At 41.4% G+C, this 18604-nt stretch overlaps 1 protein-coding gene across 8 annotated transcripts in view; it reads left to right on the top strand.

Annotated features, from left to right (window-relative positions):
- Positions 1 to 16329, top strand: part of LOC127390425 (multidrug resistance-associated protein 1) — a 50873-nt gene extending 34544 nt beyond the window's left edge. For 6 of the 8 annotated variants that reach the window (XM_051632057.1, XM_051632053.1, XM_051632059.1 and 3 more), the window contains 14 exons: positions 46 to 223; positions 3093 to 3137; positions 4922 to 5006; positions 5516 to 5654; positions 6541 to 6748; positions 7605 to 7915; positions 8739 to 8938; positions 9464 to 9590; positions 9956 to 10057; positions 10922 to 11068; positions 12102 to 12260; positions 12738 to 12904; positions 13618 to 13812; positions 14792 to 16329. In XM_051632057.1, coding sequence (XP_051488017.1) covers positions 46 to 223; positions 3093 to 3137; positions 4922 to 5006; positions 5516 to 5654; positions 6541 to 6748; positions 7605 to 7915; positions 8739 to 8938; positions 9464 to 9590; positions 9956 to 10057; positions 10922 to 11068; positions 12102 to 12260; positions 12738 to 12904; positions 13618 to 13812; positions 14792 to 14900 — 2172 coding nt within the window. In that variant the 3' untranslated portion in view covers positions 14901 to 16329. The other 2 variants (XM_051632054.1, XM_051632055.1) reach the window with 2 other exon arrangements.
- The last annotated feature ends 2275 nt before the right edge of the window (positions 16330 to 18604 follow it).

Genomic DNA, 18604 nt, shown 5'->3' with positions numbered 1-18604 from the left:
AATGTGAGATGTTAGAAAAACTTTTTTTCCTTGTTTGCTCTTTAGACACGGGTTTTGGTGACCCATGCAATCAACTACCTGCCTCAAATGGATACAATTCTGGTAATGACTGATGGAAAAATATCTGAAATGGGCTCCTACCAGGAGCTGCTGAAGCAAGATGGGGCTTTTGCTGAGTTTCTTCGGACATATGCTAACGCTGAACAGAGCATGGAGAGCAGTGGTAAGCTTACAGATAAATTCTCTTGGGATAAGCTGATGTGTGGCATTTTAAGGGACTGATATACGTATAGGTAGAGGTGCTTATTTCTTGGGAGCACTGAAGGTTGTGAGATTAACCACATTCTTAAAATTTAGGGAAATGTGGAGCTGGTTTGTAATAAAATTCTCTCTTAGCAAAATTCAGATGGTTCTGAGATCACGTGAAGACCAGCTGGGTTTTTTACACCCTTTTCTGTGCTTATTAGGATGTCTTCTTTATGCAGATAATTCCTTTGGGGATGGGGAGGAGGAACAACAGCTTATTTGACATCCCTGACTCCTCCTTTACAAAACAGCTGTAGACCTGCACTGATATAGGAATATACTTTAATTTTGGGGTTATGTTTTACCTGCAGATTGTTGCAGTATTGAATTTTAATAAGGGAACTTAGTTTCTTTCCTCCAGCCTGTTTTCTTCAGCAGCTGTCCTGACACTCCTCCGTATGCTCATGCTGAAAAGTATGATGAGTGCTTGCACTGTGTGGACTTGGGGTTAAGTTGTGCTTGAGGCCTGCTTAGCTACAGGGAGTTCATATGCAGCACTGCTGCTCTCAGCTGTGGATAAGTGAAATGGGTGCCATACTCTAGTGTGTCATCATCTCCAGAGTAACTGGAACTATGTGCAAAACTAACCTGCCAGGTTGTTCAGAAAGCATCCAGATTCTTCTTGCTTTTAGCGGTTGTTCTATTCTCTGGCATTCTGTGTGGCTGATTTGCTAATAGCAGTGCTACTCCTGCCTGTGCAGACTGGTCTGGAGTCACAGATCTGCCCTTTAATCCTGTGAGTGTGTTTCCATTTCTTGGTGTCCCCCCTCCTCTCCCTCCAGGCTTGTAGCTTTTGCTGCAATTCCCATTGCTGTACAGATAGCAAATAGTTACTTTAAGATTACCTTTGTTAGGAGTGTTTTCCCTCATCTCCCATACAAACTAATGCAGCAGATGTTTTTGTTTTAATGTGAGTGGGGGTTGGGGTTTTGCTGTTTTTTCCAGATGGCTTCAGCATAAATTTTGGTTTGTCCTTGAAAAGCCTGGAGCTATTTTTAGTGTTTGTGGGGAGTAAAAGTGGCTCCACAGAAGTGCAACTGCAACATAAAGTTGAACTATTTAACTGTCTGGTTCATCTTTAGTCTTGACTGCAGTGCCTGAAAGAGAGAGATGTACAGCACAACTAGTAATTATAAATCTGGATTTCGTTGTGTGGGCTGAGCCTCAGATGGCTGTCTCCCCAGCATTTGGCTCTGTGACTTTGCAGTCAAATAAAAAGCTGCAAGACTTTTCAGTGGCTACTCAGTTAATTTTTTATATGAGAATTGTCAGCACAAGAGGTTACTCAGTTTTGTTTTGAAGGGGAAGGAGGATAAACACGTTCTGAGAACTGCTAAAGTTCTGGGCTGTAGTGTTTAGTTCAACAATCTGTATTTCTTGAAGGGAAGCTTCTTGATCTGTCACTTGTAGCTATTCAGTTTGAATGTCTTGAGTATTTTCTTAAATTTTGTGGACTTAATTCCCCAGATTTCAGCTGTTGTCCTGCACGAAGTAGAAATCTAGTTTCTGGAAAAGATAGTATAGTACAGTAGTAAGATTTGTAGGGCCTTGCTTGGCCTCTATATAAATTGCTTCCCAATAGCACAACAAGGGAAAAAAAAAATTAAGTTCTGAAGTTGAAAGGAAAATAGCTTCCTTGCTGCATAGCTTTGTATTATACACTAATTAGTAGTGTGTATTTCATAATAAAAATTAATTCAGCATTACAGGCTGGGGTTTTATATCTGCAAGAAAAAGCACTGTGCCTTCATGATCAACACTGTCTCCCAGTAAAGCCCAGCACACCTACATTTTGTGGCAGTGCTTCCTTCTAACAGTATAAAGCTGAGTTAAGCTTAATAGCAGTGATGTGTAGGTAAAATAGCTTGTATGGTACCTGTAGGGATTGTTCGTGCTTCTCCTTTTTGACTCCTTGGAAGACAAAGAGTTAAATACTGATATGTTTTGGCTTTTTTTCTGTATGTTGTGGAATCTGGATCTGAGTAGTACTTCAGGAAATGCCTGTCTGCATCAGAAAGTGATCTTTCTCTTAAATTAATTTTATCTTCAAACAAAATTCAGCTCTTCCCTTTCTCTCAACTGAAGTAAAAGCTGTTTGCAGTCTCTGCCTCAAATGGCAGAAGCAAATACTGATTCAAGAGAAATGCTGTTGTTCCAAGCTGCTTGGAAGCCTGAAGTATCTCTCTGTTTCTTACTAATTTATCCATGCAGGATGACTAGAGAGTAGATGGGACTAAGTAAACCTGGGCTGCCACAGCTCACTGCAGCTGCATAATGAGAGGAATGCAGAGTACAGCAGAGCTGTGGGAGGAGAGATGTAGCCATGTGGGCAAGAGATGCCACTCTGTGAGCATGTTGCTTCGCATCTTTGATGTTAAGATCAGAGAGTCTCTTAAGATTCTTGAGAGAAGTCCCTTGCCCACCACTGGGGAAAATGCATTTGGTAGTTCCCTGTACATAGTGGGTTTTTTCTGTTGTTATCAATATGAGGCCACTTCAGAGTAACTTTTTTTGGTTCTCTCTTAGTGCATATTTTGAAAGCAAGGAAGTTTCTCAGTTTGTCACTTGTAGCCCTCTGATTTGAATGTTTTCTTTTTCCTCAAGGTTGTCTTTTTTGACTCTGTATGAGGCCTGAGATTAAAATAGGTCCATTTCAGCAAATTTGATCATACTCTGGATATTTATGGTTTTGTGGTTTTAGTTGTGCTACTTGGATGCATTTGTGTTTGTTAATATTGAAAATGGTTGAGAGTGTTCTGGACAAAGTTAATTATATGTACTTCTAGAATCGGATCCTTCTTTAGAAGGAACAGTTCAGCCTCTGGAAACAGGTAACTGCTTTTTTGCCATGTAGCTTTATATTAGTGCTTTTGTTGGAGTGATAAAAGTAGCTGCAGTTCAATTACAAGGTATTGAGTCATTATTAGAAGAATTTTGTCTCCGTAATAGAAGGTGTTGGCTTGGTTTGCATGTTGCTTGCTTGTGTGATGCTACAACAGCTGGTGTGTCAGCTTGTAGATAACTCAGCAGCAGCAATTCTCCATCTCAAAGATTTCCATGAGGAAGCTTTAAATAAACTCTAAAGATGCATCCGGGACTTACTGAGTGTACCTAGAGAGGCATCGTTCACGATTGAGCCCAGGAGGTCTGTTTTGTTCTTACATGTATATCCAGTACTTTGCAGCTGTTCCCTTACATAATTTCTGGACATGTTTTCCTACAGAGCCCTCATTAGTGAGCTTATACCCTAGGTGCACATGTCAGATTTACTATGGCAACCTTGTGCATTTTTTGTTCTCAAGAAGTGAATGCAGTATAAGCAGATAATCTTCATAGTCTACAACATGAATCAAATTCAAGAGATGTTAGGCAGGATGGGTGTTTTTCAGTTTCATTATGTTTATGTAGATTTAGAACTCCAGTGATGCTCTGATGTTGGAATGCTTGCTGATTTTCAAATGGGAGCCTTTCTAAAGAAGTGCTGTCAAGTGCTTAAAATAACCAGCAGTCCCATACTGCTTTGTTCTCATTTGTATAAATAAAAATAAGAACTAAATCATTGAACTCTTCTTCACATTTTCTGCTTTCTTTCTGCTTCTAGACCACACTGTGCACAGATTAACTTTGAGTTTTTAGAGTAATGAACCAGTGTTCTGTTTGCAGACACAGGAGGGAACAGCTTTATATTCAAGCAGCCCACACTTACTGTATTGATGAACTGTTTTATGCATTTATTTTGCTTTAGTGTAAAAACATAAAAACTTCAGTCTCTAGTTCTACACAAATTTTCCCACCTGTCTTTGAATAGATGCAGGTGAGCTTTTTTATTTGTATAAGCCCTTTAAAACCTTTTTGTTGTTGTTGTTAGAAATTTTGAATTAATGTTCATAATTGAAAATAGAGTTTCATTTAACTGAAAGTTAATTTTTTTGGAATCAGTCATTTGGTTTGTATTAGGAAAATGATGACATAACTTAAGCTCATGGCACTGTATTATACTTCCTTAAGTTGCTCAGAGAAAGCTTAATATTTCCAGCTGACAGGTTTTGTGAAATGTTTTAGACAAGTGTCTCATGTGTGTTGCATCTTCTTACAAGTAGGATATTGTGCGCTAACAAGACTTTCTATTTTGAGAAGTGACATTGATAGAAAAAACTCTTGCTTAAATTAATCTGATTTGTACAGTTGCTTAAAAACATCAGGCTTCTGCATGTTGCTTCCTGCTTAGTTTTGTTGGAAGGCTCAGTGTTGATAGCACATGCCTGCTGTACTTACAGCTTCACTCCATCATTTACTCAGAGAGTGGGTCATAGTGGGACTTGGCATTGCATGCTTTAACATCAGGTATGTCCTTGTAATTAAATTATGCTATTATTACTGACCTATATTTGGTAGAAAAATAGAAAAATAAATGTTCAGTGTCTTGGCAACTAGTGCTGTTGGGAGTGAAACTAAACTGGTTTATTCATCTGGTCAGTTATCTGCTAGTACATGTAAATACTTGTTTCCTGCTTTGTTTGCACAGTAGGACTGCACCTGGCATTTAGGATTGAAATGCAACCTTTGTAGCTTTTTGCCTTACCATTTTCATGTTTACTTTTTCACCCCCTCCCAGATACAAATAGTCCATCTGGAAAGGAAGGAAAGCCTATAGAAAATGGAGTCCTTGTGAGCGAAGCCCCTGGAAGGCTGATGCATAGGTGTGTACTTCTTGCTTGCTTTTTTCTTCCCCCACCCATCCTGTTACTCAGTCATGGACAAACAGTGATTTGGTGTTGATGGTATTTGTTAGAAGAAAATGTATCCTGTGCAGTTGCCCTTTTTGATGCCAGTTGTGTGTACCCTTTTTCCACGTCAGCAGCTGCCCTGTATATAATGATGGGATTTGTAAAGGCTGAAGTTGATGGTCACCAAGCATCTTTCTTTTGGGAGTTTGATTGCTCAACCAAGACTTCTTTGACTGGTTAGCCTGTTACTTGTATCTGAAAATGGATAGTTGAGAACTGAATGCCATCAGGGAAGATTAGATGTGCATTGTGAGGGGAGGAGAGAAGCACTAGTAACCACTGATGGTGACTGGTGAAGAGATTGATTATCATCAGAATAATGTAAGGTGCTGACTTGGAGCTGTGGACTGCTGAAGTCCATCTGTGAAGTAAACACCTGCCCTGTATCATGCTAAGACTGAAAAATAAATGTCTTTAAACAGGCAGCTCAGTAACTCTTCAACATACAGCAGAGACACTGGGAAGTCACAGCACCAGAGCAGCACAGCAGAGCTGCAAAAGCCACTTGCTGAAAAGAATCCCTGGAAACTGACAGAGGCTGACACAGCAAAGACTGGGAGGGTAAGGTCTCCTGTTCCCATTTCGTACACTGTCTTCCAGAAAAATCCACAGGGTTCCAAAGAAAATAGCTTCCAAATACCATTTAAATGGGATGAGAGAGGTCTGAGTGCATTCTTGGACTTGCTACTTACTGTGTAGTACTTCATGGGAGTCTTGCTGAGCCCCAGTTTTGCGTGCAAGAAGAGTGCTGACACCAAAGCTCTTGTTGAAGATGATGGGCCTGTCCACATCAAAGTTTAAAAGAAGAAATTAAAACTTTGCGGCTGTTTCTTGGGAAGAGGTTGTGACAGATTAAGAGACCTAATGAAATCTGCCCTTCAGCATAAGGAGCTGGAATTTACTCAAATTAATTTTAAGCCAGGTTTTTCACTGTAGACACAAGTACCTAATCCCAGGATACCCCTGGCTTTCTGAGAAACCTGAGAGTGATGTTCCTGGGAAAATGTCAGTTAACCTCCTAGCAGTGGTGCTTGAATCCTCTTGTTAAAGATAGATCATAGAATCCAAGCAATGTGGAACAAGGATTTAATTAAAGGCTATATAATCTTGTGGTAAAAAGAGGGAGCCAAAACCTGGAGCTCCTCAGTGAAGTTTTTGGCTCTGCCTCTGATACACTGTGTTACTTCAGGCAGCTCTCTCCCTACCCTTCCCTTCCGTTGGAAGAAAAGGGAAGATGGTGAATGCCTAAGTTGGTGGGACGTCTAGTTTGGCAACATCTCAATAGACAGTTTGCAGTTTGTGTTCCCGAGCAGTGACTCTCCTGAGTGCAACTGTTGTGCCTGATGCAGGGACGCTGTTGTTAAATAGTGGTTGAAGAAGGGGGAATTGCTGTTTTTGAAACTTAATCTGCAAAATGAATGTGTTTTTTTCCCCTTTCTTTCTTCAGGTAAAGGCAACAGTGTACTGGGACTACATGAAAGCAATTGGACTCTTTATCTCTTTCTTGAGCATTTTCCTCTTTATATGTAATCATATAGCCTCCCTGTCTTCCAACTACTGGCTGAGTTTATGGACAGATGATCCTGTAATCAATGGGACACAGCAGTACACAAGTGTCAGACTGGGAGTGTATGGAGCACTGGGGATTTCTCAAGGTTTGCTTGGTCTTACCTGTTTTAAAATTTGCTGGTTCTGAGTGTTTCTAATGCTCTTGGTGACCTTGTATTCCCAGAACTGCAGCAGCAGTTTGCAAAGGATTTGAGTCTGGATTGTTTTTTTTATTTTTCCTTTGTAGAAGGATGAAAAACTTGAGTGAATTAAAAAAAAAAAAAGGCAAGCAAACCAAGCTATAAAATTATTCAGTTAGTGAATATGATTTTCTTTGATTTGTAGAAATCAAGCATGAAAGTAGTTTGGGGCGGCGGATGAGCCAGTAGTTGGTGACAAAATGTCTGACTCAGGAAATGGCTTCTTGGCCTCTACAAGAACTGTGCACACCTGCTTTGCAGAGACAGGGTGTCATGGGAGGCCATGGCTACACTGCCTCCCTTGTAGTTGTGCCTTGGCTGAGCTGTGTAGGCTGGTGTTTCTTCTGACTGTTTGAAGGTCCATCCAAGGCACCAGCTCAGCAGCTGTTTATGCAACCTCTTTGTAGTCAAAGTTTGTTTGCTATGAAACCTAACGCTCCAAGTGTCCCACTTTGAAATTACAACAAAAATCCTGCAATAAAAACTAAGTGCCAGTTTATAATTCAATGATCTTTACTCAGGGAAGGTGCTTGAATTTTACACAAAGCTTTGTAATGGAGGAACATAAGAGAAAGGTGGTGTTTTCACTGATTTGTTTTATATATATAAAATTTAGTTGGCATAATTGTTGAGTCAACCTGTAGTGAACCCCAGTTGTCAGGATTGTTGTACTGGAGGCGTGCTAATGCTAGGTGATGACAACATTAAGGCAAATGCTTTGTATGAGAGGTGGAAGCCATTAAAAATAAACCTTCTTTTCTAGGTGTTGCTGTGTTTGGCTACTCGATGGTTGTATCCATAGGGGGAATATTTGCTTCACGACACCTGCACCTTAACCTGCTGCACAGTGTCCTCAGATCTCCAATGAGTTTCTTTGAACGTACGCCCAGTGGAAATCTGGTCAACCGTTTCTCTAAGGAGATAGATACCATTGATTCCACCATTCCACCAATTATCAAGATGTTCATGGGCTCAACGTTTAATGTGATTGGGGCTTGTATCATTATTCTGCTGGCCACACCTATAGCTGCTGTCATTATTCCACCTTTGGGACTTGTCTACTTGTTTGTGCAGGTAGGAGGTTTTACTTGGGGGCCCTGTGACCAGTAGTCATTCATCCTCTGTTATTTAAGACATTATTGGCTCTGCACTAGGATGAATTTTATTGTGTTTGACTTGGGTCATGCTTGGCTGACTGTGCTTTGCATGGTTTATTGATTAGCTGACATTAGCAGAGCATTTCCTTTTGTTGCCAAGTGTAGAATGACTTCTGTGCAGAAGGTAATCTAATATCTAAACAAATTTTACAAAAACGCCATTAGATTTTGAGGCATATTCTGTATAGCTTGTTGTTCATAGCCCAAATGTGGAAAACATGGGCTTGTCTAAAACTTGCTTCCAAACAGCATAATAGCCTTTAGAGGGGTATGTGTGCACTGCTGATGGGCCTGTTTCATCAGAATATTGTTTAAAGAGCAAGAAAAATTGCGGCAGCCTTTCACTCCTGTCTTGTGTAGGCAGGGCCTGCTTGCTTTACTCTTAGAAATCTAGTGGAGCCAGTGGAGACCAGAGAGAAGCAGCTGGGGTTTAACTTTGACTCTTGAATTAGTGAATCTATCAGGCTCCATTAGTCGACATTAAAGGCTGTTATGTGTGTGTTTTATACTGTTGAAATAAGCTTGCAAAGAGAAAGAGGGGAAAATGGCTGTCAAATGAGATGGTTTGGTTGGTGGTTGTTTAAAGACAGCAGAGCATACGTAATGGGCTTTTTGGGCCTAAAAGTATTAGACAAGCAATAATTCCCAGGTATTACTAATGGCAGGGAACTGTTATTACTCCCTCTGTCTTTTCAGATGTGGTCTAGATGTAACCATAATTCTCATACTCTGATTTGCAGAGATTTTATGTGGCCACATCTCGACAGCTCAAACGCCTTGAGTCTGTCAGTCGTTCTCCTGTATATTCTCACTTCAACGAGACCCTCCTGGGAGTCAGTGTCATTCGAGCCTTTGAGGAGCAGAAACGTTTCATAAAGCAGAACGACATCAAAGTGGATGAAAATCAGAAAGCTTATTATCCAAGCATTGTTGCAAACAGGTAACAGTGGGGTTGAAATACTGTAAGGCAGTTAGATAGGCAGGACACGGTGGTGCTGCCTGTGTTCCTTAACAATCACAGCTCCCAGCATTCTAGTCCAGGGTAGGGAAGCCTGTGTGGATAAATCTCCTTCACAGATGTTTCACTTAAATTTAAGATTACTTCTGAATTTCTTTTCTTTCTGAGAGTTCCTGCCTTGCTTCTGGGTAATATTTTTTCTTTTAAGTTTGGATTCAGTGATGCCAGTGTTAACCACAACTGCTTTCTGAACTAAGACAGAAAAGTATGCACCAGGAAGGTTTGTTAGTTTTGGTTGCCTTAAGGTTTGCATGCTGCTGGAGCAGAATCTCAAATATCTTGCAGTTCCTGTGTCACTGGCACAAGGCACATTATTAGTATATGTAAAGCACACATATTAGTAATCTTTTCAAAACCAAGATCTGAGACAGAAGATTGGCTGGCCACATTCCTAATTCTCTGTGGGTGAATTACTGGGAAGGTGCATTGGGTTTTTCTGTCTTGCAGGTGGCTGGCTGTCCGTCTGGAGTATGTGGGGAACTGTATTGTCCTCTTTGCAGCATTGTTTGCAGTGATTGCACGCAACAAACTCAGTGCAGGACTGGTTGGCCTCTCAGTCTCCTACTCACTGCAGGTAATTTTACCTTTTAATCTTTTTTTTAAAAAATGCAGCTCTGAGTTTTAAGACTGCATCAGGAAGTCAGAACCTTGCTATGACTTTGAAGGGCAAACATAGGAAGGAACATAGGAAGAGAATAATAACTGCAGATAGCATCTGGAAAGATGCTGGGAAGTTCCTTCTGTACCTTGGCTGTGTGAGGGGATGTGGTCAAGATGACTCATCCCCTGCATTTTAGAGGTATCTGGACTTTTCTCCTGTCCAGCACTGATTAGCCAAGATGCATTCCCTGTATTTGCAGTGCTTTGGTTGTTTCATAGTTTTTTTTCCATTGCAGGTAAGATATTTAATGTGCTTCTGGACTTCTTTTCTTCTTGCAGATTACAGCATACTTGAACTGGCTAGTTCGCATGTCATCTGAGCTGGAGACCAACATTGTTGCTGTTGAAAGGGTTAAAGAATACGCTGAAATGGAGAAGGAGGTACAGTGGGTCCCTCATGCCACCTCTAGAAGTTAATGCCCTGTTCTGAGCCTGGCTGAATGGGTTGTCTTCTGAGCTGAGAGATGGGATGAGCTTAGTTGTACAAATATTTTGGTTTCCTAAGTGCTTACACATTGTTTTATTTGTGTTTCTCTGCTTTTAGTGTGGGGAGTAAAGAGGTCTTACTTTTCTTGTTTTGTTTCAAATCACGTAACAACTCATTTCATCTGCAGGTGTGCCCCTTTTGGCTACAGAACAGAGTTCCTCATGGCTTTTCTTTGCCATGCCTGTCACTCAAAACTGACTTGGGTCACTGTTTTTGCAGCCAGACTTTATGAGGACCCTTTCTAGAATATTTTTCTCAGGATCTGCTAGCAGAACAGTGTTTATACTGTTAAAAGTCTTTTTGTTTGGCACTGGCAGTGAATGCAGTGAGGAGTGTTCTCTCCTCTCCCGCTTCTGTGGGAGGCTGAGGCAGCAGCTGTTTACCATCTTGTGAATCCTTTAGTGCTTATGTCTGAGTTAAACTGCTTCTAGTTGCATGTCTGGTTTCCCCTATGGTTTCCTAATGGTGGTGGGAACATAGAAGCAGGTGATCTGAACCATGTGTTGCCTGTATAATTCTGCTATTTGTAAGAGAAAAGTTTATTCAGCAGGTACTACTTGTGATAGCAAAGCCATTGGCTAAATATACCATCTCATCTGCTTTGCACCAGCTCTTTCCCTCTCTTCCCTTCACCAATCACAACTCCTTTTGAGGATTACACACTAACAAGGATTTTTCTTAATTGCTTTCCTGTAGCCTCTAAGCCCATGTCTGGTTGAAGGAGGAATAGATCAGATATGTTTGTGTGGTTCTTTCAGGCTGAATGGAGTATTGAACAAACTGCCCCAGCAAGTACCTGGCCTGAGGAGGGGAAGGTGGAGTTTCGAGGCTACGGTTTACGGTACCGGGAAGACTTGGATTTGGTTCTGAAGAACATCAATGTTACCATAAATGGGGGTGAGAAGGTAACTAACCTGAATTTATAGTAGAGTGTTTCTGTTTATAAGACAAAGAGAAGCCTAACCCTGTTCTGTAGTGTGTCTTGGATCCTTAAGAACTAGAAGAGCCTCTGTAGAGTCAGTCTTGTAACTGGCAGATGTAGTGGGCTCTTACCCTTTTCAAGGTGTATCCTGCATCATGGGATAAAGATACTTCACAACCCCACATAATAGTGTATCTTTTGGTCTGGTTTCATAAGGAAGTGAGCTCTATGCTGTCCCTTTCCCAGGAATTTTTCCTGATTTGTCATGAGGAAAGAGGAGTACAGGTTGCGGGGAGATCAAGTTATTTATGGTCTTAAGAAAATGGGCTACTAAGTAGAGGGGGAGTAGCCCTGATCTAGTGAGGTGGAAGTGGCAAGGTGAGACTCTCTGCAGGGACTTCTCTGTATCTGACCAAACTGATGGTCATATGTGCATGTGTCTCCTACTGCTTCCTTACGCATGCTCTCATACACATCCCACCCCAGTCCTGTGTGGATTATCTGATGTCTAATGGTAGTGTGATCTTGCATGGCAGCATAAAAGGTAGCTGCAAGACAGACCTACTCTCCAGCTTCCTTATTTGTGGTATCCAATTAGGCATTTGCTTTCTTCCTGAGTGTACGCTTTCTGTCTACGAATATGGGCAGAATTCTACCTCAAGAGTGGTAATTCACACAAGATAAATGTCAAATCAACAATTACAACTGTGAAGCATGAGCCAACCTAAGGATTAGGGAAACCGTCACCTGCTTTACACAATGTCATCTGCCTTTCTAGAAAAACGGAAATCTTCTGTGATTGTATTGCAAATGTTGAGACTGCTTTTAGTTCTTTTTTGTTTTAATCTCCAGCGATTTTTCTTCCCTTTGATCAGCCTCAGTTTGTTATGTTGCTTTGGGGTGGTGTTAGCCCAGCAAACGTGGCAATTTTCTGAAAGTGTCAGTTTCAGGTAGATGCTTAGAGATGCTTTAACTCTTCTCCCAGAGTAAGTTGTTCCTGTATTTTTTTCCAACAGATTGGAATAGTTGGAAGAACAGGAGCTGGAAAATCCTCCCTTACTTTAGGTTTGTTTCGGATTAATGAAGCAGCTGAAGGAGAAATTATTATTGATGGAATTAATATTGCAAAGATAGGACTCCATGACTTGCGGTTCAAGATCACCATCATCCCTCAGGTAGGTGTGAATTTCTGCCATTACCAGAACTTGTTTTGTAACAATGCTGGTTCTGAAATGAATTTGGGACATTATTGCTTTTCTGATCTGTAGCTGTGAAATTGAGTCATTTCAGCATGCTCTTTCATGAACTTGAAACCAAGCTTTCTTTCTAGACTGGTTTCAGTTTGCTTTTGCTGGGTAACAAGCAGGAGCTTGGCTATGCCTGAGTTGTAGAAGCAAAACCTTTGCCTTGGACTCAGGGGCTTTGTTAGCACTTGACACTGCTCACTTAAATGCTATAGACAGCTTAGCCTGACTGGGAGGGTCAGATTCCAGCTCAGCACCTGATCAAGGTCCCTTAGTGAACTGGGACCATTGCTCTTTTGACCAGTAGAGCAGAGTCAAAGCATCTAGACATGTTGTTTTCCATTTACTATCTAAGAAGTATTTTTGGAGCACTTTCAATCTTCTGTGAACTTATCTCTCTGTGACTAGGATCCAATATTGTTTTCTGGCTCTCTGCGTATGAATCTCGATCCTTTTGACCAACACTCTGATGAAGACATTTGGAGGTCTTTGGAGCTGGCTCACTTGAAAAACTTTGTGTCGTCCCTTCCTGATAAACTTAATCACGAGTGTGCTGAGGGTGGAGAGAACCTCAGGTACGTTAAAGAATTGTGCTTGTTTCCACTTCTGGGAACCTTGCAGCTCACTTGGGACCCTGTGTAGCTGGACCTTAGCAATAGCAATGCAGTGTAGGGCTCCCCCTGCCCCCACCCCATATGAAAATCGGGGGAGGGAGTTGGGGAATTATTAATTCATGACCAGGCAATCAGTCAACTAAATCTTATTCAACATGTTTTAAACTCTCAAGTTTGGGAATGCAAAGTAATTCAAGAAATACTCAGAATGCAGTGAGGTTTGGTAGCTTGGGCAGTCTTAGAAAGGATTTTAGTAGCAGTAGCCTGCTATTTATAGTGGATACTCAGAGCTTACCATGGTTCTTGCCCAAAAGATGCAATTTTTTTAAAGGGAGTTGTTTGTTAGCTTGCTTTTTGCACTGTAACAGGGATATATGTTCAGTCTGTAGAAACTGTTTGAAGTCCAGACCTTGGCACTGCATTGATTCAGTTATGCTGAAATAATTTTAATGTTTTATCTTACTACATTGCCAAGGCTTCATTGGGAGGGAAATGTAGTTTAGATGCTATGAGATACTCTGCAGTAAAGTAGTTAAGATCAGCCTTATTTACTTAGCTGGATTCTTGGCGCCTGTGTGTTGGACGAGTTCTTACAAGGAATTGCTGGGCATCAAAATGAGTACTGCTAACTTGTACTGACTTCTTTTCCCCACTGTCCCATCCCACCTGTGTAGTGTGGGACAGCGCCAGCTGGTGTGCCTGGCACGAGCTCTGCTCAGGAAGTCAAAAATCCTGGTTCTAGATGAAGCCACAGCTGCTGTTGATCTTGAAACAGATAAGCTTATACAGTCAACAATAAAGTCTCAATTTGAAGAGTGTACTGTATTAACTATAGCACATCGTCTGAACACAATCATGGACTACACAAGGTAAAGTAATACCAATTTTATGTTGAAGAATGGCATGTGTGCCCTGTGTTGTGCTCTACTTAAATGATCATCTTTCAGTTAGCTAGATGTTTACCAGTGCATTTTCAGTTATCTTGCTGCAGAGCTGCTGGAATTCCTGTTTTGATGGGTGGGGGGTGCATGTGTTCTGGCTTGCGGTGCCTGTTCTTGGCCTGGGGAGCTCCTCTATCCTCTGCTGCAGTGCTGTTGTGCCCTTCCCTCCCAGGTAAACTGTGAAGAAGAGGGAGGAGAGAGGGCAGGAGTCTATTCCTGGGTTTTGCCCTGATTTGGGCACAGCTGGAAGAGCCATCAGAGCTTTAGGGAGTTCATACCCTAAACTAGGCCCAGACAGCATAAGGAATCAAGAAGGCAGGTCCTGTGCTTGTCTGAAGCTTATTCAGCGTTTCTCTTTCCATCACTTTTGGCTATAGTTCATGCAGCCTCCCTTGTCCTGAGCTGCCTTGCTAAGGTGTAGTTGAGGACAGAATTGTTGTCTCATAATTTCAGTTCTAATCTCTCTTGTCTTTTTTTATTGCAGAATGACCGAGAGCAAAATGATAAGATTTTTGTGTACTTTTGTATACCTCTCTTTGTGCTGTCAATAGTGAAAGATAAGAGACAGGATCATTGCCTGCACCAGGCCTATGACCTGCAGTACTGTCAGCAGATGAACACTCAGCCCAGTCATGGCAGAGGGTGATATCACAGGGCAGCACCTGCTGAGGGCTTAGCAGGCATCTCTACAGTGCCTGGCCTGTTAGTGAAGGTAGCTGAAGGCAGTATTTTAACTGAGAGCTGGCTTGACTGACTGTGATAACTTGCTTTGTAAACCTCTGTCCATGCATACAGTCTGGACTGTCTTTGCTTGCATGTAATGGCTATCTTATAGTCTGCATATATAGATCTGTGTTCATTTGCTTTTGGGATCGTCTTCTGACCACGTTTTTTCCTTGTTTTACAGAGTTTTAGTCCTGGACAGAGGAGAGGTGGTGGAGTGTGGTAGCCCAGACCAACTACTTCAGGAAAAAGGCATTTTCTATAATATGGCCAAAGATTCAGGCTTGGTGTAGCATTTGAACTTGCTTAGTTTGTGCAGAGAAGAGGGAGGTGATACATTCAGAGAACTGTAACTTCCCCTGAGCTGGTGTGAACTGGACAGTTCAGTTGCAGTCCTAGTTAAGTCAGCCAGAAGATGGCAATGGAAGTAACGTAAAAATGCAATTTTTTTCTTTTTTAATTCTCCTTAGTATTGATTTTAGCCAGCTTTAGGAGAAGCACATACTGTGCAAAACACTTCAGACACCGTTAATTTTTACCTGATACCTGTCATATGCTCAAATGTAAAGTGGAGTGATTCATCAGAGAAGTTAAGAAAGCTTTTTCTTTTCATTTGCTCTTACGTTCCGAAGCCCCCTTTTATTTTGTTTTGTTTAAGACATTTAAGACATTTTTGAAAATGCTAGTTATTTGCTTGTTTGCTGATTCCTCATCTGATGAGCCATCTGTTGTGGTATGCACTTGAAACATTTTATGGCATATAGTTCTATAGTCCAAAGATTTTTTTTCTCCTTGTGAAATAACATGTGTGCTGGACTTCCTCATTATGGCATTTACTGTACATGGTTAATGCTTTTATGCATTCTTCTAAGGGTTTCATGTGTTTACAGTGCATAGCAGCAAGTTCACTATCCTATGTCAGTAGTGCTGATGTGAAAAAGCACAGTCAACTTCAAAGCAGTATTTAAGCATGTCAAGAATGACAATCACTCCAAAACCAAATTTTTGCAGCAGCTGGTATGTTGCAGTGTGTAGTACCTGGTCATTCATCCAGTTCACTCAGGAATTCTGGCTTGGGTGGCAAGTCCTGGTTACGCTTGTGGGGACGGGGCTGAGGTGAGGGTTTGCCTGAGCAGAGGTTTTGCAGGCTTGGTGTGATATCGATTGTAATACCTTTGGCTTTGGCAGTTCTGTGCTTCAACAGAAGCTCTGCCACATCAAGGACCACTAGCCTTATATCAAAGAAACATGCCCTTCATGCTGCTGCTGCTGCCTCTTACATTTTGTGGGAAAATGTTCTGTGAAAGTTGTTAAACAAAATAAAGTTTTGCTGTTTTTAAAGTTGTGAGTCAGAGGGGTCTAACAATTTGATTAGCAATGGAGTCTGGTTTTCAAGATCTATGTTGAATGTTAATTTTTCTGTGGAAAGAAAAAGTTACTTTTCTCATGTTCTGATTAGTCTTATTTTAAAGGAAAATGCTGGAAGAAGGCAAACAAACTCAGAGAGACCCAAATACTTAGCACTCTGAGAATGTGGGCTTCTGGAATGACGTTGCTGACCTTAATACTAGACATTTGTCTTCTTTAGAGTAAAACTATTTATTTTTTTGTAAATTATGACTCTCTCAAATTGAATAGACTGAAATTTTCTTTGGTATTTTTTGTAATGACTATACAAATATTTGCAAAGAACTTGAAGTAAAAAAATTGTTTGAAAGATAACATGTTGTGTCATTTCTTGCTTTGTTTTTGACAGAGGGTTAGCTTTGGCAGTTCAGGTTTTGGCCTTGAAAATAAAAATTACTGGTACTGCTTAGAGTAGCCAAGCAGGTAGGCCTAATGTTTGGGCAGTTTTAGAGTGGGTAAGAAACCTTGAGTGCAAATAACTGTGTGCTGTGGTAGGGCTTGAATCACATCTCATGGTTTCTTTTGTAATTGGAGTACTGCAGTTAGTTGAACAAACCAGGTAATAATGATGGATCAGGAGCAGGATTCAGCAGTGCTGTGAAACTTTGTCGTATCTGTGGTGTCCATGCACCATGTCTGTTACATTTCTCGGGCAGCTTAGAGTTAACTTCTTCTGTGGAAATGGAATAGGCAAGGGATTATTTGGTAGTTTGAGAAGAAGTGGTAGGTTTTGGTTTTTCACATTACCTAACTCTTGGGTTGTGATGGACAGAAGGGTGGGAAGATTGGCACAGACACTGGAGCACAGAACAGAGAAACAAGCTTGTCAGGTGAGGCTGGTGGTGTTTTACTCAGCTGCATTAAAATGGAGAGAGATGCTCTGTCCTTGCCTTTGCAAACTACCCATCACCAACACCTTCCTCAAGGCAGAGCTGCAGAGAACATCCAGTGAAGAAATTTAGACAGGATTACAAATAGTTTCAAAAAGCCTTGTGGGTTTAGTGCAGCTGGTTACTGAGATGGGGACTCTGCGATTGAGTTCAAAGGAAGCAGTATTGCTAAGAGTTCCTAAGTGGAAACTGATTTCAGATTCAAGGCAATTATAATTTTCGACTGCACACTGATGAACAGATTTACAAGTCTTAACGTATTCATTTGAATAAGTCCTTGGAAAATAAGGGAACTGCACTTAGGAGCATGGTTGCAGAATTCCACTGTGTAAAATGTTTGCCTTGGAGTTGTCAGTATAGGAATGACTTAAACTGCATTTGCAGTCTCAAACTGGGTACACTGGGAAGTGTCACTGAGTGTTCTCTGTCCCGTTCATGGTGATCATTTAGGGAACTGCATGTCCAAAATGCTGTATTTTGTAGGATAACCTTCTAAATAGTGCAGCAAGGGGTCAGAAGATTGTTCTTGGTGTATGCTTTAGCCTTGTTCTTTTTTTGATGATGTGGTTATTAATATGCATCAATGTGTTCTCCCAGTTCTAGATACTTATACACTTGCTAGCACAAACCATTCTGCCCCAGCTCTAGGGTAGATTCTCTTTTCTGTTTGCCCTAAATACCTGTCAGTCCTTTTTGCTGTTGCTGCATTGATTCATGATCCTGATTATAGATGTCTGTCCTCATAAAAATATATTGTCTGAATGTAACTTGAACAAAATTGTATGCATGATGAGGATGGGTCTGAACTAACCTTTGCTGCACTCAGAGCTGGCTGAACAAATGCACCTCTTTTTTTCCACAGAACCTGTATGTAAGAGCTGTGCCATGTAGGTACTTCAGGGTACCTTGAGGTAGGAGTGGTATAGCTGTGAGATCCTGTTTCAGCTAGGAAAGAGAGGGCTGGATACTGATCCTGTGTGCAGTGTTACTGGACCAGGTGTAGAAAATCTACGACTTACTGCAAGGTAAGGCAAGAGAATCGGCCATGAAAACCAGTAGATTTTCCTTATTTTAATCCCTTTTCATTTTTGTCCATGTTTTTTGGACCTAATGCTTACTTAGTACTCACTCTGGGTAAGTGAAATCTAGCCTGATGGCATGTGGAATCTAATAGAAGAGAGGCTGGTGCTATCCAGCAGGGATCAGTGATATTACAACCCAGGGTGAGGAGCCTTCCCTCCAGCTGTTGGAGGGGTAGGAAGAGAAGCACAAGTAATTCAGAGATGTGAGACAATTCCAGCAGCTGAGCTCAGTCAGTAGCAGACACCTATTTTCTTTGAATGCCTTGATGTCATAAATTTTCCTTTATGCAGCAAAACTAATGCCAGCTCTGAAAGATGCCATGTGGGACAGGAGGTGGGAACTGTGCTGAGTGTGTGCATTGCAGCAAGCAGCTTAGTCCTTGGGAGAAACACGAGCTGGCCACCCTCATCCAGCTGCTGCAGAGCAGAGTTTCCCTGAAGTGTTTTGCTGTGGCATGGCTTGCATTTGTCCTGTTCCCTTCCTCCAGGTTCTCTCCTGGGGAAGAGAGAATTACCTGCCCCTCAGGAGGATTTTCGTAGCAGGTAGTCCTGTGCTTCTGGAGGTGGGTAGGCTCTCACTTTGTACAGAGCTTATGGAAGCCTAGCTCTGTGGTTTGT

The sequence above is a fragment of the Apus apus genome, chromosome 14, assembly GCF_020740795.1.
Source record: "Apus apus isolate bApuApu2 chromosome 14, bApuApu2.pri.cur, whole genome shotgun sequence".
Lineage (NCBI taxonomy): Eukaryota > Metazoa > Chordata > Aves > Apodiformes > Apodidae > Apus > Apus apus.
The sequence above is the reverse complement of the archived record's forward strand: the minus strand, read 5'-3'. Positions and strand labels throughout refer to the sequence as shown.